General features: G+C 55.3%; 4 protein-coding genes across 5 annotated transcripts in view; all 4 read right to left on the bottom strand.

The window, feature by feature from the left end:
* Positions 1 to 360: 360 nt before the first annotated feature.
* Positions 361 to 8,093, bottom strand: RRP36 (ribosomal RNA processing 36). The gene is made up of 7 exons (XM_009901261.2): positions 7,823 to 8,093; positions 4,658 to 4,796; positions 4,141 to 4,207; positions 2,627 to 2,731; positions 2,430 to 2,504; positions 2,211 to 2,328; positions 361 to 1,518 (listed from the first exon to the last, which is right to left on the bottom strand). Exons 1-7 carry the CDS (start codon positions 8,091 to 8,093, stop codon positions 1,379 to 1,381), a joined length of 915 nt encoding a protein of 304 aa, XP_009899563.2. The 3' UTR covers positions 361 to 1,378.
* A 1,044-nt stretch (positions 8,094 to 9,137) lies between these two features.
* LOC128898218 (neuronal PAS domain-containing protein 4-like) lies at positions 9,138 to 10,297 on the bottom strand. The gene is made up of 2 exons (XM_054170770.1): positions 10,057 to 10,297; positions 9,138 to 9,325 (listed from the first exon to the last, which is right to left on the bottom strand). Exons 1-2 carry the CDS (start codon positions 10,281 to 10,283, stop codon positions 9,205 to 9,207), a joined length of 348 nt encoding a protein of 115 aa, XP_054026745.1. The 5' UTR covers positions 10,284 to 10,297; the 3' UTR covers positions 9,138 to 9,204.
* A 150-nt stretch (positions 10,298 to 10,447) lies between these two features.
* Positions 10,448 to 11,811, bottom strand: LOC128898019 (neuronal PAS domain-containing protein 4-like; the record flags this gene model as incomplete). Its single annotated transcript, XM_054168985.1, has 4 exons — positions 11,730 to 11,811; positions 10,956 to 11,138; positions 10,720 to 10,856; positions 10,448 to 10,555 (listed from the first exon to the last, which is right to left on the bottom strand). Coding segments are annotated over exons 1-4 (510 nt in total), but the record flags the coding sequence as incomplete, so codon positions are not given.
* A 1,767-nt stretch (positions 11,812 to 13,578) lies between these two features.
* The window catches only part of KLHDC3 (kelch domain containing 3), a 36,895-nt gene continuing 29,190 nt past the window's right edge, over positions 13,579 to 21,283 (bottom strand). For both annotated transcript variants that reach the window (XM_054170751.1, XM_054170757.1), the window contains 3 exons: positions 15,364 to 15,437; positions 14,774 to 14,852; positions 13,579 to 14,589 (listed from right to left, as the gene is read on the bottom strand). In XM_054170751.1, the coding sequence (XP_054026726.1) occupies positions 14,523 to 14,589; positions 14,774 to 14,852; positions 15,364 to 15,437 (220 nt within the window). In that variant the 3' untranslated portion in view covers positions 13,579 to 14,522. The remainder of the gene's footprint in view (positions 14,590 to 14,773; positions 14,853 to 15,363; positions 15,438 to 21,283) is intronic.

Raw genomic sequence — 21,283 nt, 5'->3', positions numbered from 1 at the left:
TGGTCTCCAGCCAAACTGGCACATCCCATTTCTACTGCCTTCCCCCAGGGACACTCAAATCTGTCACCAGAGCTGAACTCACTTCACCCACAGAAACTGATGTGGAGGCAGAAGCTTCAGCAACCTCCTCAGGTACTCATCATTCCATTTCCTGCTCATCACAAGGCCTTTCCCCAGGCCCCACACAACAGCTGCTCACCTGCTGTGCTCAGGAAGTCCTCTGCCCCGCAGAGTTGAGCCACGCTCCCAGCACATGCTCCAACCTGCCTGGGCCACATCCACATCACCTTCTTGTCAGCACAGCCACAGAAGACAGAGGTGACCAGGAGCAAGCAGAAAGGAGAGCTGGTGGTCAAACAAGTTGGAGAGAGGCATTAATTCCCCTAAGCCTGAATACCTTTGACTGTAACAGCACCAACACTGGGAATAAAGGAAAACTGAGGGACTTTTATTTCACACAGTTCCTAGGAGCACTAACAACCCTGTAGCAGACCACCTGGAGAAGCCAAGAAGAGAGGTGGTATCCCTGCTGGAGAGACACCAGGCAGCAGTACCTGAGCAGTGAGCCAAGGATGGCCTGCATCACCGGGGCTGCATCACCAGCCCATGCACAGGGGTATCATCATCCCTCCTCTACTCAAGCACCAGGGCTACATCCACATACTGCATCCAGGCTGGGCCACCAGAAGATAGATGTTGGTCCTCTGACCTAACTCCAGTCAAGAACATGGAAGTTCTGAGGCTGGAGCACGCTAAGAGGAGGCTCAGAGAAGAGGGTTTATTCACCTTCTGTGGGAGAAGGCTTTGGGGAGATCTAACAGCACCCCTTTTCCACCCACCTCCTAGACGTAGGATGAGGCTATTGAGAAGATGAAGCCAGGCACTTCATTGAGGACAAGTTTCCTGGAGGAGGTCAAAAGTTTCATCTTGAAAACTTGAAGCAGAGACCAAGAGAGGTCATGCTGTTTGTCCTTGGGCATTCTCAGCCCAAGGGAGACAACCCTGGGCAACCTGGCGTGAAGTGAGTGCTAGCTCTGCTCTGAGCAGGCACCGTACCAGAGCCCTCACAGCTGACATCCTTTCTCACCTCAGCTGGTGCCTCCTAAGCCCTGGAGCAGAACAAGTGATGCAGTGCTTGCCCTCTCCTAGAGGAAGAGACGATGTGGTTCAAGGACAGTCGGCTGTGACACCGTGCATGACAGGCTTGTGGCTTGCACGCCTGGGTGGTGCCAAGCAGAGAGGACATTTCAGCTACAGAATGCACCTCCTGCAGTTCAGCCTCTGCTCTGCAGCCCAACAGCTGCTCAGTGAGCGGCAGGTACTGGGAAGAGGGATGGCAGTGAGGTCCCAGAGCCAGACAAGAGCATCTGTCCAGCAGTCAGGAATTCTTCTGCGAGGGCAGGCGGCGCTTGTCTTTGATGGCGTTCCTCTTCCTCTTCTTGGTCAGGAAGCTCTCCAGCTTTCCACTCCTCTTCAGCTCTGCATACTTCTCAGCTAGCTCCAACTTCCGCTTCTCAGCTGCAAAGAAGGAGGGAGCAGAAGGTTGTGAACTGAAGCACAAATCGTCTACAGAACAGCCCCGTCTCATCACTCCCTCCCTGGCTCCAGGTCTGGCTTCTTCCTTGAGTACTGGCACCAGAACAACACAACCACAGAATTGTTCTGGTTGGGAAGGACCTCTAAGATCGAGTTCAACCATCAACCTAACACTCCCACAGCCACTGAACCATGTCCCAGAGTGTCAGGGCCACACTGTCCTTCAACACCTCCAGGGATGGTGACTCTACCACTTCCCTGGGCAGCCTGTTCCAAAGCCTGACCACTCTTGCAGGACAGAAATTTTCCCTCATATCCAAACTAATCTTCCCCTGGCACAATTTCAGGCCATTTCCTCTCATTCTACCACCTGATACACTAACCTTTCAAGGAGTTGTAGAGAGCAATGAGTTTGCCCCTCAGCCTCCTCCAGACTAACCAATCCCAGTTCCTTCAGCTGCTCCTCACCAGACCTCTTCTATAGACCCTTCACCAGATGCCCCAATGTCCTTCTTGTAGTAAGAGGCCCCAGACTGAACCCAGTATTAGGGGTGCAGCCTCACCAATGCCACAGCCCTCTGTAATACTATGGACAAGCCTCTTCCAGTGTTTGGAGTCCTGTTAGCAGTGCTCCCTCTAGGTCCTCCTGCAGCACCTTCAGATTGGGTACTTACATTTCTTCAGGAAGAAGGGTTTCTTTCCCTGCTTTGCCAGTTCCCTCTGTTGTCTCTTCAAAGACAGCTCCCTCTCCCTCAACTTCTGCTGCTGCTTCTGTGCCTGTTCCTGCTGTGTCTGTAGAGAAAGGACAGCCCACATCAGCAAATGGGTGACACATCCTGTCTTCTGGTGCACTGCCTCCCAGGAGAGAAGAGGAAAGGCTGCGGTGAACTCACCATGCGGTTCAGGAGCTGCTGGAGTTTCTCCTTCTGCTCCGCGTCCCGACATTTCTTCAGCTGCTTCTGAACCATCTGAGGAAGAGAGCAGAAAGCTGTGTGACTGCCTGCCTGCCACCTTCACTCTGAAAAGCCTTTGAGGAAGCTGCCCTTGCCAAGAAAGCTGCTTGTGGCCAAGGACAGGCAGGCAGCATCACCTCTTTCTCCTGCTTCTTGATGCTGTCCAGAAAGCTGTATGTCTTCATAAATATCTCAGGCTTATACTCTCCAGACAGGTCATCAAATCTAGGGTCTCTCTGCACCTGGAAGCAGGGAGGCTAAGGTTACAACTGGGAGACACAGTTAATATGGATATAAGCTAGAGCACAGGAAGTTCCACCTCAACTTCTTTACTGTGAGGGTGATGGAGCACTGGAGCAGGCTGCCCAGAGAGGTTGTGGAGTCTCCTCCTCTGGAGACTTTCAAACCCCACCTGGCTGTGTTCCTGTGTGACCTGCTCTAGGTGAGCCTGCTCTGGGTGAGCAGTTGGACTAGATGATCTCTCAAGGTCCCTTCCAACCCCTAATATTCTGTGATTCTTTTAACAGCCTGCTTCCTCTCCTGATGTGGATCTGACTTTCCTTCGGCATTTCTTTCTTGCTTTTTTAAATCACAGAATGGTTTGGGTTGGAAGGGACCTCAAAGATCAGCCAGTTCCAATCCCACCACCATGGGCAGGGACACCAATTACTAGCAGTATCATGTACCCACCACTGAAAACATCTACATCTGGCAAGGACTGAGCCCACTAAAAAAAAGTGGCAGCCTCTCACAAAGTCATCACCACACCTGCATCCAAGCACCAGACATTTCCATGTGCAACTCTACCACCCAGGTCAAGAAACAGCAGCCTGAGTGCTGCATCCAAACCCCTGGCACTCCCAGACCAAGGTGATAGATTTGGGACCTCAAACCTATCTAGATTGTCAAAAACTGCTTGGGTCAGGTCATAAGAAAATAAAGGAGAGACAAAATAACCCCCATAAACCCTGTAACTAAATCTGTTTGGGGGTTGGGCTCTTCTCCCAGGCAACTAGCACCAGAACAAGAGGACACAGTCTCAAGCTGTGCCAGGAGAGGTTTAGGCTCAAGGTGACGAGGAAGTTCTTCACAGAAAGAGTAATTGGCCATGGGAATGTGCTGCCCAGGGAGGTGATGGAGTCACCATCCCTGGAGGTGTTCAAAAAAGGCTTGGATGTGGCACTTGGAGCCACGGTTTAGTTGTCAGGAGGTGTTAGGTATTAGGTAATAGGTTGGGCTTGATGATCTCTGAGGTCTTTTCCAACCTGGCTGGTTCTATGATTCTAACAAGATGATCCAGCATTAAGTCAAAGTTATACTCAGATGACAAATTAGGTGCTTTGAACTTCCAAAGCACTTAACACTGACCACAGCTTGCAGTGCCCTTGGCACTGGTGGCAACGATTACATCTCCCAGAAACACGGGGTCTCAAAGCTGTGCACGACACATTCAGCAGGTCCTACAGGCAGCAGCTGCTCCTGCACCAATCTCTTCTCCCCAGAGAAACACCTACCCTCACCAGACAGAAGCCCAAGCCCTATTCTCCAAAACCAGCCTGTGCCATCTTCAGCAGCCTGATTGCCACCACAGCTGTGTCCTGTGAGCACTGCTAAAGCATCAGCTTCTGACCTGGGGACGGTGAGAACTCACCTTCTTTCTAACAGGGACCACTTGTCTCAGGAAAGGTACAGGCCTCTTGGCAGACATCTCCAATGGCCTAAAGAAGACAAAAAGTGTACTTAAGAGGAGCAGAGAACACAATGAGGCTGAGGCTAACCTCAGAGTACTACTGCACAGTGCTGAGATGGCAGAATATGCCACCCAGTCCTCACCGTGAGCCTGTGGAGAGCACAGAGGTGCCAAGATCACCGAGTCAAATCATCCAGCCAACATCACCATGGCCATTAAACCATCTCCCAAACTGCCATGTCCACAGGTTTCTGTAACACCTCCAGGCATGGAGACTCCACCACCACCTCCCTGGGCAGCCTGTTCCAATGCCTGACCACTCTTTCACTATAGTAAAAGGCATTGCTGTGCAGCACATTGAATGAAGATCTAAACCAGCTCCAAGGCAATGGCAACACTGTGAGGAGCTCCCAGTGTAATTTCTGGAGTGTAGAGAGCACACATGCAGGGTTTTCTGATCACAAAAAACCTGCTTTACCCCTTTTTGCCTTGCTGCTGCTTCACCATAGCTTTGGCAGGCTTTGTAGTTCTCTTCCCAGCGGCCACCCGCTTGCACACTTTCATCTTCACATCACTCTGCATCTTCAGAAGTTCTTCAAAAGACATGTCAGATGGATCTGGAAGGAAGCACAGAACATGCTTGAACTGAACAGCTTCCCAAGACACTTCCCACACCCAAATTCCACCAAGAGGGATGTCTCAGAGCCTGAGATACTGACACAAGCACAGCAGTGCCATGCTCACACAGCTGCATGGCAGAAAGAAGCCAGTGCATCCCTCAAGCCTTTTGCTTCTCTCTCATTAATTACTGCAGTCTTTAACATTAGAAGAGTTTCTCCATCTCCCCAGCATGAAGCTGGTGAAGGCTAGAGAACAGATCATGTGAGGAGCAGCTGAGGGAACTGGGGGTGTTCAGTCTGGAGAAGAGGAGGGTTAGAGGAGAGCTCACTGGTCTCTGCAACTCCCTGAAAGGAGGTTGTAACCAGGTGAGCAACAGTGTCTTCTCCCTAGGAACAAGGGACAGGACAAGAAGTGGCCCCAAGATGCACCAGGGGAGGTTTAGATTGGATATTGGAAGAAACTTCTTCATTGAAAGGGTTCTTAAAGACTGGAACAAGCTCCCCAGGGAAGTGGTTGAATCCCTGTCCCTGGAGGTGTTTAAGAGATGCAGAGAGGTGGTGCTGAGGGACAGGGTTTAGCACCAGAGTTGATAGAACTAGATAATGGTTGGACTCCATGATCTTAACAGCCTGTCCCAAGCAAACCAAGTCTATGGCTCTATGTCTTTGCTTCTCTCTGCTCAGCAGCACGTACACAAGACCACTTAAAAGGTTTTCTCTGCTACAAAGAATGCTGACACGAGCTCTGCAACGGGCTGTATTGTGGCCACCTTGCAAATTCTGAGGGTGCACCTTTCAATCCTGACCTTTTCTCTCTAGCAGACTGTTCTGGGCCCATCACCTGTACACAGACCCCACCTCTCACACCCTAAGACCCAGTCAGAAGGGGTAAGAAAATCACATGGCTGTTCAGTCGGTCTTAAGACTCGGAGACAATCTCTTCCCACTGCACATCTAACACAGCCCTGCTCAGTCTGCAATGAAGCAATTCCCATGGCAGAGCCTCCTCAGCACCCCAGAGGCCTGTAAACTACTCATATCCAGACATTCAACCTTCATCATCTCACTACCAACAGGAACTGCTTATAGCTTGATTCACTAGGAGGGGGAAGAATAAATCCCTGTGAGACCACAAAAGCAATCTCATATTCCAGCCCTGCCATGAGCTCCCCACAGTGTTATCTGCACCTCATATTCCACAAAACATTCCTTCCTGACTGACTGATGGCATTCAACAAGTCCAGGTGCTGCACTTTGGCCACAACCCCATGCAGTGCTACAGGCTGGGGTCGGAGTGGCTGGAGAGCAGCCAGGCAAAAGGGACCTGGGGGTACTGATTGACAGCAGCTGAACATGAGCCAGCAGTGTGCCCAGGTGGCCAAGAAGGCCAATGGCATCCTGGCCTGCATTAGGAATAGTGTGGCCAGCAGGAGCAGGGAGGTCATTCTGCCCTGTACTCAGCACTGGTTAGGCCACACCTTGAGTCCTGTGTCCAGGTCTGGGCCCCTCAGTTTAAGAAGGACATCGAGACTCTTGAAGGTGTCCAGAGAAAGGCAACGAGGCTGGGGAGAGACCTTGAGCACAGCCCTGTGAAGAGAGGCTGAGGGAGCTGGGGTGGCTTAGCCTGGAGAAGAGGAGGTTCAGGGGAGACCTTCTTGCTGCCTACAACTACCTGTCAGGAGGTTGTAGCCAGGAAGGGGTTGGTCTCTTCTCCCAGGCATCCAGCACCAGAACAAGAGCACACAGTCTGAAGCTGCACCAGGGGAAGTTTAGGCTGGAGGTGAGGAGAAAGTTCCTCACAGGAAGAGGAATTGGCCATTGGAATGTGCTGCCCAGGGAGGTGGTGGAGTCCCCATCCCTGGAGGTGCTCAAGAGGAGATTGGACATGGCACTTGGTGCCATGGTTTAGTAGTTATGAGGTATTGGGTGACAGGTTGGACTTGCTGATCTTCTGATTCTATGACTGCAGACTAGAAGATTAAGACAAACACCACAACAAACAGCAAAACCAAAGAGGTGATGGATGCACAAGATGTTCTTCTGGAATGTTCACAGCATCACAGCACATTAAAGGTTGGAAGGGACCTCAAGGGAACATCGAGTCCACCCCGCACGCCAAAACAAGATTTTCTACTGCTATGGGTTTTAACATCCCTCAGAGGCAGCAATCTTGAACACTTCTTATAAGAACATCTGATCAACAATTCTTTCTAAGTTTACACCTCTGAGTGCTCAGGATCAACAAACAGAAATGCTGTGTTAAGGAAGCACTAGGATATGCTGATTCCATTCTCTGGATGACGGTAGGGGCAAGAAAGAACAAGGTTTCCCTTGGCTTCCTTTAGAAGGAGGAAGTTGTGGCTTTGCCTGCTCAACACCTCCAAGCAGTGACAAGCACATAGTTTTGGTAAACCTTTGCACTGCTGTGCACTCAGCTCAGGACACTCCAAGTGTGGCCTGCAAAAGCCTAATGTATCCTGCCTGGGATAGGCTGACCCAGGCCGGAAACCAAGGGCTCACTAAAGCCACTCTATCACTCATCTCCTCAGCTAGACAGGGGGGAGAAAATACAACAAAAGCCTCAGGGGTTGAGATAAGGACAGGGAGTGATCACTCACCACTTACACTTATGGCTCTGTATGCATACGGGCACTGCATACACCAGGCCAACAACATCATGTGAATAACACTACAGACCCCTCACACAGCTCAAATTAAACCTCTGCTCTTCACCCCGCACTCATCCTCTGAGCGGAGCACATGGAGAAGACAAGCAGGAGCATAAAGAAACTGGAATGCGGGAAGGGACAAAGCCCGTTGCCAATTCGTTTCCCACCGAACTGGTAGCCACGACACCCCGACTAATGTTAAGGTTGCACAGGTCGCAGTGTCTGGCCTGGCCTTTATCCCTTCCGATCGCGCCCTCGCCCTCCTGCAGCGGCGACACGCCGCGGCCTGAGGACCACCACTGCTCTTAGAGAGCATCCCCCGCCCCGCACGGCCCCTGAGCCGGGCAGCCCTACCGTCAGCCTTCTCCAACTCCACCTCCTCCTCCTCCTCCCCACTGCTGGCGACCTCGGCTCCCAGAAGACTGCCGCTGTCGTCCCTGCTCTCGCCGCCGTCGCTGCTGTCACTGAAGCTTTCGCGCTCCGCGGCCCCCCGCGCGCTCCGGCCCAGCGGCCGCCGCCGCCCCGCCGCGCCCTCCCCCTCCGCGGCGGCAGTGCTGCTTTTTCTCCACCCCGCCGCCCGGGCTCGCCTTGGCCTGCCCCCCGCGCCCTCCTGACGCGGTCGCATCGCCTCCCGCCGGCCCTGCCCGCCTCAGAAGGCTGCTTGTGCTCAGCCTCCCGCGCCTCGCCGCCTGGGCCTGCTGCGAACCAGCGGCGGGCCCTGAAGTCGCGCGGCACGGACACAGGGACCCGGAAGTGACGCGTGAGGGCTGCGCGCGCTGAGAGAGCAAGGCGGTTTGGGGGGAGGGGGAAGGGCGTTTATTGGTGGAAGCAGGGCGCGAGGGCGGCCGGGGAACCCGCCCCTTCCGGCGCGTCGCCGAGGAGACAGGCCAAGATGGCGTCCGGCGGGGCTGCGGACAAAGCTTCGGCCTCGGACCAGGGCCAAGGCTCGGGAGCAGGCGGCGAGAGGCTGTCAGCCAGAGCCCGGAGCTGTGCGGCTAGCAGGCTGAGCTCCGGTACCGGTGGCGCCGCGCTGGCAGGCGCGAGTGGCGGCGGCGCCATCGCCGTCGGGCGGTGCTGTCGGGCACGCAGATAAGCCGCCTCTTCCTCCCTGCAGTAGAGACGGCAGTGATGGGGCGCCCCGGGGCACAGCCCAGCTCTGCCCTCCTCCCCGCCTCCTGAGTCCTCACCTGAGGCAGTGGCTGGTGCAGGTGATGGTGTGACCCCCGCCGTCCCGCCGTGACGACATGCGGAGCCAGGCCCAGGTCCAGTCTCTGCGCAGCACACGTAGCACTGCAGTCCCTGCTGCAGCCCCGGCCCCGAGCACTGCGGGCAAGGGCCTTGCATTAGCCTACGACAGGGCACGGCCACCCCAGGTGCCAGGGCAGAGTGGCAGACTGCCCCCACATCCCACCAGCTGCTCCAGGGGGAGCTGTAGTTGGTCTGCTGCTCTGGCCCTGCTGGGTTCACGAGGCAGAGGTAGTGGAATCAGGTCCATAATGGTCTCCCCCTCTGGAGCAGCCTTGGCCCTCCTTTCTGTACTGTGTGAAAGCAGGGTGGCTGTGCTCCCCCTCTGGGAAGCTGCTTTATATATAAACGGTGCATGGGGCATGTAACACATTCTCTGCTTTGATCTTTTCATACTAGGAAGCCATAGTGACTAAGATAACTTTGTTCCTCTTGTCCTGGAGAGACAGGTTTCAGGTATAGCCAGAGAAGAACCACACCTGTGCCCAGGCCTAACACTCACCCACGGCCCTGTGCTGGGCAGCTGCTAGGTTGACATCCTCGGGGTGCAGGAGGTTGTACCAGGACTGACCAATCAGCTCCTCCCTGTGGTAGCCAAGGTGGTAGGTGACACTGGGCAACACAAAAGGGAGGGGGGACTGAGTGCTTTGCTGTGTCTGTTCCACATCAGCAAGAAGCAGGTTTTGCATGATGGAGAGCAAAAAGAAGAAGGGTACAGTTCTGGGAGCCCCAGCAGAAGGAGGACATTGGTGGAGTGGGTCCAGAGGGCCACAAAGATGATTGGGGGCTGGAGCATCGCCCCTCTGGGGACAGGCTGAGAGAGTTGGGGCTGTTTAGGCTGGAGAAGAGAAGGCTCTGGGAAGACCTTACAGCAGTCTTCCAGCACCTGATGGAGGCCTCCAAGAAAGCTGGGAAAGAACTTTTGGCAAGGGCTTGTAGTGCTAGGATGAGGGGGATGTCTTTAAACTGGTAGGGGGGAGACTTTAAACTGGATAGCAGGAAGAAATTCTTTCCAGTGAGAGTGGTGAGACGTGGGAACAGGTTGCCCAGGGAAGTTGTGGATGCTCCCTCCATGGAGGTGTTCAAAGCCAAGTTGGAAGGTGTCCCTGCCCCTGGCAGGGCTTGGAACTAAGTGATCTTTAAAATCCCTTCCAACCCAAACCCTTCTGTGATTCCAGTAAATGAGTTGTGAAGCAGGGAGAGAAGAAATAAACTTGAGAAGTGTCTGGGAGAGTCTGATTGCTCATGCAGGGTCCAGCCCGCACCCGGGCCTGGTTAAGGGGAATGCACCTTGCTGCCCGAGCTGTCCAGTTGGGTCTGTGGAGCCAGCAGGCAGCCCTCACCTTTCCGTAACGTCAGCAAATGTCATGTCTAGGAGGTGTGTGCTCTGGAATAGGTCATCCCGGGAGCTGGTGTCGCCATCTGCAGGCAGCCGCGCAAGGGGCGTGCAGAGGGCCAGGAAGGCTGAGGAGGAGGAGGGGGCCGGCCACCGCTGAGCCATGAAGCGGCCGCGCACCGCTACGGGCCGGTTCCCCCCGTGCTGCAGCCGGAACGCCTTGGAGGTGCGCATCTCGCTGACGAAAGTGACTTCTGCAGGGAAACAAACCGCCCAGAGTAGGGCAGGGGGTCCCTCGCTGCGCTCCCAGCCGGGCTGCCTGGCCCTGCCTCCCTGAGCACCAAGAAGGGCCAGAGCAGGATGGCAGCATCTGCAAGATGCCAGCCGAGCCCTTCCTTACCGCTGCCGGGGGCCTCCTGGGCAAGGAGGAGCTTCTTGCGCACGTCGTCGTGCGTTTGCTCATCTAGGAGGTCAAAGACTGTGTCCCCCTGGGCGAGCAGCTCCACCTGGCAAAGAGGGGGTACCCTCGTGGACTGTGGCTACCTCCGTGTGCCGAACGCTGTCCCACCAGAGCCACAGGCCCGTTGTCTGCCAGGGCAGCATGCTATGCACGCAGCAGAGGCACCAGGGCAGGGACGGTGACTGCAAACGCCCCGTGGGCAGGCCTTACCACGGAGAGACCCAGGACCTGAGCCACGTTCTCTGAGATGTAGACCAGCTTGCCGTTGGCAGAGAACACGAGCAGGAAGCCCGGCAGCAAGGAGAGCAGCTCTGCACCGGGAGCCGGTCCCGCAGGAGCAGCTGAGTCTGCTGGGGGAGCAGAGGGTGAAGCGCTGGCTGTACGCCGCGGGAGCAGTGCCCTCTGCAGAGCAAAGCTGGTGGGGACTGCGGCAGTGCCATGGGTACCTGGAGGGAACAGCTGAGCCCCCCGCAGCTGGAGGCACACCAGGGCCATAGTGTGGAGGTAGGAGAGCCGTTCCTTCTCCCGCGCAGAGATGGGCAGCAGGGAGCGCAGCGCCTGCAGCTCCACATTGATCTGGTCTCGGCGAGCCTTGGAAGCACTCTTGGTTGACCTGCAAAGCCAGCGGTCTGGGGAGGTGCGTCCAGAAAGGAAGTGATGGCATTCCCCATCCAGCACTACAGGGAGAACTGCAAGCCTGGGGATATGGAATGGAGATGCTCCCCCAGAGAGGGTCAGTGCCCAAGCTCAGGGAGAGGGAGATGCTCTTGTAGAAGCTCAGTGCCCGTGCCAGCTGCCTCTGGAACAGCAAACCTCTGGTGGCTGTTTAGGTGCAGTGGGTGCAAGCAGAGGTGCTTATGGCTGCCCAAGGGGACACACCGCTGGCACAGCTGGTCCCCCTCTGGCTGGGAGGTGGGTTGGACAATGACCTATGGTTCAGGGGGGGACCCAAGTGGTGTGACCTCCCCAGCAAACCCCACGAGGATGGAAACTGCATCCAGTGCCGGAATGCGAGCCCCGGCCCGTCGGGTCTGCCTTCACTCTTTGACCATCCAAAACCCCTCTGGCCCTCCCAGCTTCTGCACCTCCTCCCCATGCCCTGGTGCCAGCCCCTGCCAAGGGCTGTTGGGGCTCTGGAAGCTGACCCAGGGCTCTCCCAAGCTAGGAGCCATCAGAGCTCTGTGGGTGGGTTGGAGCTCACCTGAACGGCTTTGAGGCACCAGGCACTCGTGCCCCTCTCTTGGGCAGGCAGCTCATCTCTGCCTGCAGCGGTCTGTGGCAGTGGCTGCAGAAGATGGTCATGGTGGTGGCAGGAGGATGCCTGGAGCTGGCAGGAGGACGCCTGGAGCTGGCAGGGCACCGCTACCTCCTTCGCCTCCCGGCTGCCTCTGAACTCGCTGACCCTGCTGCTCCTGGCCTCCTTTTGTAGCCTCCTGGGGCACAGGGGCCAAGCCCCTCGCTGTGAGGGTTACCTCTCCTGACGCAACTCCAAACAGCTCAGGGCTATTTTTAGAAGGCTGGCTGCTAAAAATAGCCCCTGCAGCTGGCTGCAATCTGAGAGGGGAAGCAATAAAAGGAAGCCAGGGGCTTTAAAGCAAACCTGGCTGCTCCGAGGGGGTGACGATGACGGTAGCAGGGATCCCCCCTGAGAGACAAACATCTGCCCGGCTCCTGGCTCACAGTTGTTACCAGCCCAGTAGGAAGTCTGTGATGGGCTGAAGGCCTGTGGTTAGCCTGCCCACCCGGCAGCTGCTCTCCAGCATCACTGAGCTGGGTGCTGGAACAGGGAACTAGTGGAAAAGGCACTGGAAACACCTGGACAAGGTGGTGAGCATTGTCCCATCCTTGGTTCTGCAGCAGGGTCCAACCAAAGGTTTGCTTTTGCTCATCTAGAAGCAGCTGGCACGGGGAGCCTAGCCTTTCTAGGGCCTTTTGTCTCCACTCAGTGTCCCAGAGATTGATTCTTCCTAGAGCAGCCAGTGACAGCCATTCCTGGACAGAGCCAGGAGCACCTTGGGGAGTCTCTGCTCAGCACCATGCTGCCCAGTGCTGTGATGCTGGGTGGTCTGGAGGTGTTTCCTGGTGCCTGGCACACTACAAGGAGAGCGAGCTTGGTGCTTTAGTGCTGGACAAGGGGAGATACAGATGCTGGACAACATGTGGGAGATGTCCATCCAGCCCTCACAGGACCACAAAGGAGAAGCCCAGGCTGGAGCTGCTTTCCCTGAGCCAGGTGTGCTGCCAGCTCTTGTTGCCATGGTGGTGCCTTCCATTCTCTTGTCACGGGGGTTTTTGCTGCTTGCACACCACCCCAGGCTGCTCCATCACACCCCCAGTGGCCTTCCTCCCACAGAGCGAGGAGGCCAGACACCCCTGTGAACTCATGCTGCTGGATGAGCAGCACTTGACCCTGGCTACATGCCAGCCCTCTAGGCAGGAAAGACAGCCTGGGCCTTCTGCCATTCCTCTCTGGCATGCAGCCACCACCATCTCTTGCCTGCCCTGTGACTTTACAACCCATGGAGCACCTTCCTAGCTTTCCCTCTGTTAACTCTGCTACTGGTGCCACCAGAGCTCCTCTTCACATCAGACACCTCCACAGGAAGGGGCTCTTCGTGCCATCTAGAAAGGCTGCCTCAGACACCCTTCCACCTCCTTCCCTGGGGCAGGGAGCTGTGGGCCACCCCCATTTTGAGGCAGCAGAGCCCAGGAGACATGCAGCATCTTCTTCCCTGCCCTCACTTTAAGAACATTGAGATACTTGAATGTGTCCAGAGAAGGGCAGTGAGGCTGGGGAGGGGTCTGGAGCACAGCCCTGTGAGGAGAGGCTGAGGGAGCTGGGGTTGCTTAGCCTGGAGAGGAGGAGGCTCAGGGGAGACCTTCTTGCTGCCTACAACTACCTGAAAAGAAGTTGTAGCCAGGAGGGGGTTGGTCTCTTCTCCCAGGCAACCAGCACCAGAACAAGAGGACACAGTCTCAAGCTGTGCCAGGGGAAGTTTAGGCTGGAGGTGAGGAGAAAGTTCTTCACTGAGAGAGTCGTTCGCCACTGGAATGTGCTGCCCAGGGAGGTGGTGGAGTCGCCGTCCCTGGAGGTGTTCAAGAGGGGACTGGATGTGGCACTTGGTGCCCTGGTCTAGTAGTCAGGAGGTGTTAGGTAATAGGTTGGACTTGATGATCTCTGAGGTCTTTTCCAACCTGGTTGATTCTGTGTAATTCTCTTGGAGGGCAGCACAACCCCCGGCCAGAGGCACACCGCAGCAGTGCAGCTACTCTTCTCCCACCCCAGCCAAGGCTGCAGCTCACACCAGACAACCTACAGCTGCCACAAGACAGTGCTGGCCTGCAGCTGCAGGATAAAGCACCTGGTTCAGTCTCTTCCCCTCCCAAACTTTTGTTTCCCCTCAGCTGACCTGCTAGGACAAAGAGCAGGAGAAACCACATCTGCCTCAGCGTTTATAAAACTCCCCCCCAGTTGCTGTTTTACAATGGGAGCTGGGCAGCTGGGGCCAGGCCCCCACCTCAGGCTCACTGTGGGGCTGGGGCCTGCCCTCCGCTGCCAGGAAGTTGGTCGGCACTGGCAGGTGCAGGCACGGAGATCCCTGCTCTCCCGCTGCAGCACAGGAACAGTTCAGAGCCCAGGGCCAACCCCAGGACATGGCTGGTGGTAGGAGTTGGTTCAGGCCCTTGGAAAGCAGCCAGGGGCCAGGCCAGCAGAGATGGTGCTCCACAGGCAAGAGGGGGAAGGCAGGCAGGAGACGCTGGAGCCGTCGGCAAGGAGAGCAGTTCACAGTTACGCTGCTGGGCTGAGCGGCTTCCTTCCCTGGCAGCCTGCTCTGCCTGTCCACTTGTGCTGCCCAACACGTGACAAGAGCAGAGAGAGGCCTAGCTAGGGGAAGACAGACTGAGCTCACACGTTCCTTGCTTGAAAGGGCTACAAAAACTCATGCAGGCAGTGGAGGAAGAAGTCGACGTGTGGAGGAGCAAGGGCAGGGTGGTAGAGGGGCAGGCCGGCCTCAGCCCTGGGACGAGACGATGGGGCGGCTGATGGTGCTGTTGGTCGTCATGGCAGAGAGCTCCCATCTGCAACACACCAAGGGGACGTGCTGAGAGAGAGCACCAACACAGCTCCTGGGGCTGGGGCAGCTCCCGGGGCCGGGGCAGCTCCCGGGGCGCCCCACAGCTGCGCGGTGCCGGAGGGGCCCAGGCAGCCCTCAGCCAGGGCTGGAGCACCCATGGGGTGACCTCCCAGCAAGGCACACAGTACCTGATGTCGTGGGGAAGGCAGGACTGGTCCAGGCTGTACTGAATCACTGCTAGCTTACACAGCGTCTTCAGACTGGGGCCTGTGGAGAGAGAGCAGTTAGCCACAGCAGTCCTTTCCTGGACCACAGAATCAGGGAATGGTAGGGGTTGGAAGGGACCTCTGGAGATCTGCCCAACCTCCCTGGCAAATCAGGATCACTCAGGGCAGGTCACACAGGAACACAGCCAGATGGGCCTTCAAAGTCTCCAGAGAAGGAGACTCCACAACCCATGGAGGCTCCTGCTATGGTGGGGGAGTAGCAACCAGTGCTACAAGGCAGAGCACCCCAGCCCCTCCCCAAGGAATAAGGTGGGGTGCACACCAGGGACAGGCTGCAGCAGTTTCCTCTGCCCCCATGAAAAGTTTGTGGAGCAGTTCATGAAGAGCCATGAATCCAGCTCAGGCCTTCCAGCACAGCTGTGTCTGAGTGGTGCCTCCAAGAGGGAAGCACCCGTGGCCATGCAGGACGTGCTATGGTGCTCCACAGCAGGCCCTGCTCACAGAGCAGCTTGTGGGGAGGGGTGCAAGCTGGGCAGGGAGTGCTCACGTACTGAAGTCAAGGATGTAGAGATCTGAGTGATCCATCAGGTCGAATTCATCACCCATTCCCTCCTCTGGAGATGGGCTGCAGAAAGCAAAGTGGGGCAGTCAGTGCTAAAATGCTTGTACACCAGCTGTGGTCTCCTGGGCTCCCCAAGGGCTGGGCGAGTCCAGAACTCTTTCTGCCCCATGCAGGGTCCCTCTGATCCCTCCTGTCTCTCTGCTTCCCCCCCAGGAGCACCCAAAGCCCTCCCTCTCCCAGCTCCTTGCAGAGCACACAACACTGCACAGAGCCTGGGGGCAAAACACCATCTCCTTTGCAAGGCAGAGTAAGGCATGGAGGAACTGTCTGCTTCTCCTGCATGACTCTGACAGCTCCAGCTGTAAGCCTCCTTCCTTCTCTTACTTTGCTGCACCTCCAAACACAGGTCCCACTCTGTGGGGAACATCCCTTTTGCCTTCTTGCACATTGTCCAGCCTCTGGCTGGTTTCACTTCTCATCCCCTAGGTACCTCCCAAACTGCTCTCCAGCAACTGAGCAACCCAAGGGCCTTCCCCAGAACTGTGGCACCCACCCTCAGGGCAGGGGCAAGGTGGTGGCAAACAGCTCTTCCCAGAGCAGAGGCTTGTTCCAAAGTTCTACTTGTTCAGCAATTTCAGTGGATCCAACCCTCCAAAGAGCTTCAGTCAGACAGGGAAAGCTGATCCCCAGGACCAGGCTGAGGAGAGGTCTGAGCAGACTGGAGAAAGGGTGTTAAGCAGCTCCTGAAGGCTGGCAGACATGCTTTCAGAAGCATCTGTCCCACTCTGAGGGACAAAGAGGCCCCATGGGCAGGCAGGGCCAGGCAGGCTGGCATCAGCTGGAGAACCTAGTGCACTGTTGGAGACTCACCAGCTGCCACAGCACTGCTCCACCCTGAAAAGCTGCCCTAGGAATATGGCAGGAGACGTGGATCCAACTGCCTGGACAGGTGGTGCTCAGCCCATCCAAAGCTGGCCCCAAACACCCTGTGGGGCAGTCTGACCCAGCCCCCACCTTGTCTTTGTGCAGACCTCAGGCCAGCTTCACCTCACAGCCAAGGGCAGGCATGAAATGGCAAGCAGAAGGATTTGCAAGAGCATCACAAGGGACAGACATCTGATCTGGAAAGAATCAGACATCACACACCACCACCACACCAAGCCCAAAAAGCTGTGCTGGTGTCTTCAGTGAGGTCAGGGAAGAGAAGCTGGAGCCCCAGGAGGACATTTGGCAAGCTAATTGTGATGCAGTGCCACTGACCATGGGAGCCATGACCTATCTTGAGAGAAGGCAGCAGACCTGCCCAGTAGCTGGTGAGCATCCAGATTTTCTGCAACCTGATGGAGCAGCAGCAGGAGACACACACTGCAGGCAACACTGCTGTGCCCACCTCAGCTCTTAGCTTTCCAGGGCTGTGTGAACCAGCTGCAGACCACCACATGCCATGTTACTCATGAGTTGTGCCATGGCAACCTGTGAGCCAGATTCTCCTCTCTGTATGCTCTCAGGAACTTCACCAGTGCTGCTGGGGACTGAGGCTGCATGCACTGCACCCACACTGCTGCAGCACAAGCCAGGCTGCTTCCTCAGCAGACAACGTGGAAGGTGCTTTGCAGATGTTCAGCTTTCTCTACAGACAAAGAAAGGCAGCAGCAACAAACAAGTACCTGAAGGTCTTCACCTTGGCTTAGGGGCAGCTCTTTCCCTCTTTTGTACCTGCTGCATTACAGAACTGCTATGGTGAAAGACCTTCAAGTCCAGCCATTACCTAAATCTACCAGGGCCACTACTGCACCCTATCCTTAAGCACCATCTCTAGGCTTTTAAATACATCCAGGGATGGGGATTCAATCACTTCCCTAGGGAGCTTGTTCCAGTCTTTGAGAACCCCTTCAGTGAAGAAGTTCTTCCTACTGTCTAACCTAAGCCTCCCCTGGTGTAATTTGAGGCCACTTCCTCTTGCCCTATCAGTTGTGACCGGGGAGAAGAGACCAACCCCCACCTCACTCCAGCCTCCCTTGAGGAAGTTGTAGAGAGAAATGAGGTCTCCCCTCACCCTCCTTTTCTCCAGACTAAACAATCCCAGGTCCCTCAGCTGCTCCTCACAAGATCTACTCTCCAAACCCTTCACCATCTTTGCTGCTCTCCTCTGGACCTGCTCCAGCACCTCAATGTCCTTCTTGTAGCGAGGGCCCCAAAACTGAACCCAGTGCTGAGTACCGTGGGACAATCACCTCTCTGGCAGCACAAACTCTCCAGCAAAAGCCACCAGGTTAGCAAACTGCAGCCAGGACAACATCCTGCTTGTGTTCCTCTGATTATGTCAGTGCCTGGACTGCTTGTGAGGTCTGCTGGATGAGCTCAAGCTGCGTGCCAAGCACAACAGCGCAAGGTTTGAACCAGATTCTGCCCAGGCAAATGCTGCTCGTGGCTCCAGGTCTCCCGTGGTTAGGATCTACTGCAATTATTTCAGCACAGCCATGGAGATACTCCAAGTGACTTCACTTGGAGCAGCTAGGAATCATCTGCATGGCAGGGCAAGCACAGGCATTGCTCAGCTTGGCTTGAGCATCACTGTGGGTTCCAGCCACAGCTCCCTGGTTGTGCCAACATGAGGATGGCGTTGCAGAAGACTGCAGTCTTGATGGAACAGCCAAAGAACCACCTGAGGAACTGGTCACTGATCAGAGAGGACTGCCATGGCTGATGGCCATTTGGAGAATTTGAAGGGAAGAAATGGTGGTTAGAGTCCTGCTTTGGTTTGTGACAAGGTGATTTAAAGTGTCCTCACTGCTTAGCTGGGACCTCACACAGTGAATTCTCACATCAGTGTCACTTGCTTCCCCAACCATGACCCACCAAACTTCACATCTCATGGGACACGAGGCAGTAGCTGCCTCTGCCAGCTTCCCCCAGTCCCAGCAGCACAAACTGCAGGGCACAGCTCACTGCTGGCAGTGAAGACCTGTTGCTGATGGGTCCCATCTGCCTGGACACAGGCAAAAGCCCCTTTAATTCCACCCCTCTGTGCTCACCACACCACAATCTAATCTCACATCCACGTCACAGGAAATCCTAGACCATCCCTTATCTTTCAAAGGAAAGCCAGCAGGCACCACATCTGTGGTTTTAATCACCCAGCTGCAAGCAGCAAGGGAAAGCCTGGAGTTCAAGAGCAGGAGAGCCACAACTCACTGACAGCAGGGTGCAAGGGCACCCCTTTGCCAGCCAGAGCTCAGCAAAACTTGTTCCAGCTGCACAGCAACTTGGCACATTGATGAATGCTCTTGGGCACCAAGCACCCAGGGAGAGCCCCCAGCCTCTCACTAGAATCAAGCACTGACAGGGAAAACATAGCCTGAAAACAAACCTGAATTGGCATAAGGCTCTGGGGAGACCTTAGAGCAACCTTTCAGTCCCTGAAGGGGCCTACAAGACAGCTGGGGAGGGACTTCTGACAAAGGCTTGTAATGCTAGGACAAGGGGGAGTGGCTTTAAGCTGGAAGAGGGAAGATTAGGCTGGATATTAGAAAGAATTTTTTTCCAGTGAGGGTGGTGAGACACTGGAACAGGCTGCCCAGGGAGGCTGGACCTCTAGCAACCTGGTGTAGTGGAAGGTGTCCCTGACCAGGGCAGCGGGGCTGGAACGAGATGATCTTTATGGCTCCTACCAACCCAAAGCCCTCTGTGATTGTATGATTCTATGACCTCTTTAGCTAAACAGTTTTATAGCATGGGCCTGGGAGGAAATCAGATCAGGGCCACAACTGTGACACAGCTAAGGGGAACACCGAGTTTAGTGCCTGTCATTCAAATGGACACAGACGATAGGATTGCTGCTGGCAACAGGAAGAGACCAGAGCTGGGGCTAAAAGCCCAGGGTCTGAGCAGTACAACAAAAGAAACTAAGCATCTAGGTGCCACAGGAGTAGGCACACTACAGAATCACAGGATGGTGAAAGTTGCAATGGACCTCTGGAAACCGAGTCCAACACCTGCCAAGCCAGGGTCACCTAGAGCAGGTCACACAGGAACACACCCAGGGGGGTTCTGAATATTGCCAGAGATGGAGACTCCAACACCTCTCTGGGCAGCCTGCTCCAGTGCTCCATCACCCTTAAAGAAGTTCCACCTCATGTTTAGATGGAGCTTCAAGTCTGTGCCTGTTACCCCTTGTCCTGCCTCTGGGCATCTCTGAAGAAATCCTGGTCCCATCCTCCTGACACTCAGCCTTTCAGTGTTTCTAAGCACAGAGCAGAGCCCTCCTCACTCATCTCTTTTCCAGACTAAAAAGACAAAATTCTCTTCCTCCTAAGAGAGATGTTCCAGCCCCCTCAGCATCTTTGTAGCCCTTTTCTGTACCCTCTCCAGCACCTTCCTGTCCTTCTTGACCTGGGGAGCCCAGAAGTGGACAGAGTATTTCAGATGTGGCCTCAGCAGAAGTCCCTCTCAGTCCTGACACAAAGGGATTTTGCCTGCCTGCCTGCCCACCCCCCAGCGCTGCCGCCTGGCAAGTTGAGCCTCCTGGCTCCTCCTCCCCCTCCCTGGGCAGGGGAGCACAGGTCAGGAGGCAGACCACAGGGAGTTCTCCATTACAAGGACTTCCTGGAAAACTTCTTATCTCTGCAGGCAGCTCCAGAATACACCTGATAACTGTTACAGGAAGCCAGCACAGCGCTCGCCTCCATCTCCCCCTTCCAGCCCGAGCCGGCTGCATTCTTGGCTGCCAGCAGCTCTTCCTATCCCAAACTGGTGCTGACTGGGGCTGAATCTGGGTTAAGGAATACATTGAGTACTGAAGTTGTTTGGTGGAGAGAGCAAAGCACTGCTGTGTTGCCTGGCAGAGATGGACCAAACTCCCAAAAGCTGATGTCAAGTTTCTTCTGGCTTGCCAGCACTTCCTGGGAGGACCTAGAGATTCAACACCAGAGTTCAGCTACTGCTGGACCACAAATCCACACTGCAGCATCTCACAGCAGCCCAAAATGCCACTGGACCCTACTAAGCCTTCTACTGTACAAATCTGCAGCCACCATCTGTTGGGGAGACTGGATCAATGCAGCATCCCTGTGTACCTCACCTGGACTAAGCACTCCCTCACATCTGCATGGGCATCCTACAACCCTTGGCACTTCTGGGGCCTGAAGGCTCTTCATTCCAAACACTGCTATGGTCAAGCCACAGACTCACAGCATGGTTCATGTTGAAAGGAACCTTAAAGGTATCTATTTCTAACTCCCCTGCCATGAGCAGGGACACCTCCCACTAGATCAGGTTGCTGAAGGCCCTGTCCAACCTGGCCTTGAACACCTTCAGGGAGGGGACATCTACAGTCTCCCTGGGCAGTGTCCAGTGTCTCATCACCCTCACTGGAAAACTATTCTTTCTGATATCCAGCCTAAATCTCCCTTCTTCCAGCTTAAAGCCACTCCCCTTCATCCTAGCACTACAAACCCTTGTCAGAAGTCCCTGCCCAGCATTTTTGTAGGCCCCCTTCAGGTACTGGAAAGCAGCTCTAAGGTCTCCACAAAGCCTTCTTTTCTCCAGGCTGAACAGCCCCAACCTTCTCAGCTGCTCCCCATAGGGGAAGTGCTCCAGCCTTCTGATCATCTTCATGTTTCTCTTCTGGACCCACTTCAACAGTTCCACATCCTTCTTGTGTTGGGGGCCACAGAACTGGCGGGAGAATCTGCCCTGCCTTGTCCTGCTTTCACAATTATCCTCTGAAAGTCACAGCCTGGGGCTCAGAGAAAACCCCAAAGTTTTCCAAACCATGTGGAGGGCTGAAAACATTTCAGATGTTTCTGCAAGGGTAGATGCTGTGAAAGAGGCCTGTGCTTCAGAGCTGCAATTTGTCATTCCAGACATCAGAGTGTGTTCTGCTGATGGGCTACTTCCTTTCTTTTAGC

Source organism: Dryobates pubescens, chromosome 2, assembly GCF_014839835.1.
Source record: "Dryobates pubescens isolate bDryPub1 chromosome 2, bDryPub1.pri, whole genome shotgun sequence".
NCBI classification, from domain to species: domain Eukaryota; kingdom Metazoa; phylum Chordata; class Aves; order Piciformes; family Picidae; genus Dryobates; species Dryobates pubescens.
Note: the sequence above shows the minus strand (reverse complement) of the source record. Positions and strands in the feature narration are given on the sequence as shown.

Excerpts from the sequence above, each read along its gene's own strand:
- RRP36 (XM_009901261.2), bottom strand. The coding sequence starts at position 8,093 with ATGCGACCGCGTCAGGAGGGCGCGGGGGGCAGGCCAAGGCGAGCCCGG. Across the intron at positions 4,208-4,657 it reads CAGCAGCAAGGCAAAAAGGG|GCCATTGGAGATGTCTGCCA; the intron begins GTAAAGCAGGTT and ends TGTCTTCTTTAG. Across the intron at positions 2,329-2,429 it reads AGCAGCTCCTGAACCGCATG|ACACAGCAGGAACAGGCACA; the intron begins GTGAGTTCACCG and ends CTTTCTCTACAG.
- LOC128898218 (XM_054170770.1), bottom strand. The coding sequence starts at position 10,283 with ATGCGCACCTCCAAGGCGTTCCGGCTGCAGCACGGGGGGAACCGGCCC. Across the intron at positions 9,326-10,056 it reads TTTGCTGACGTTACGGAAAG|TGTCACCTACCACCTTGGCT; the intron begins GTGAGGGCTGCC and ends TGTGTTGCCCAG.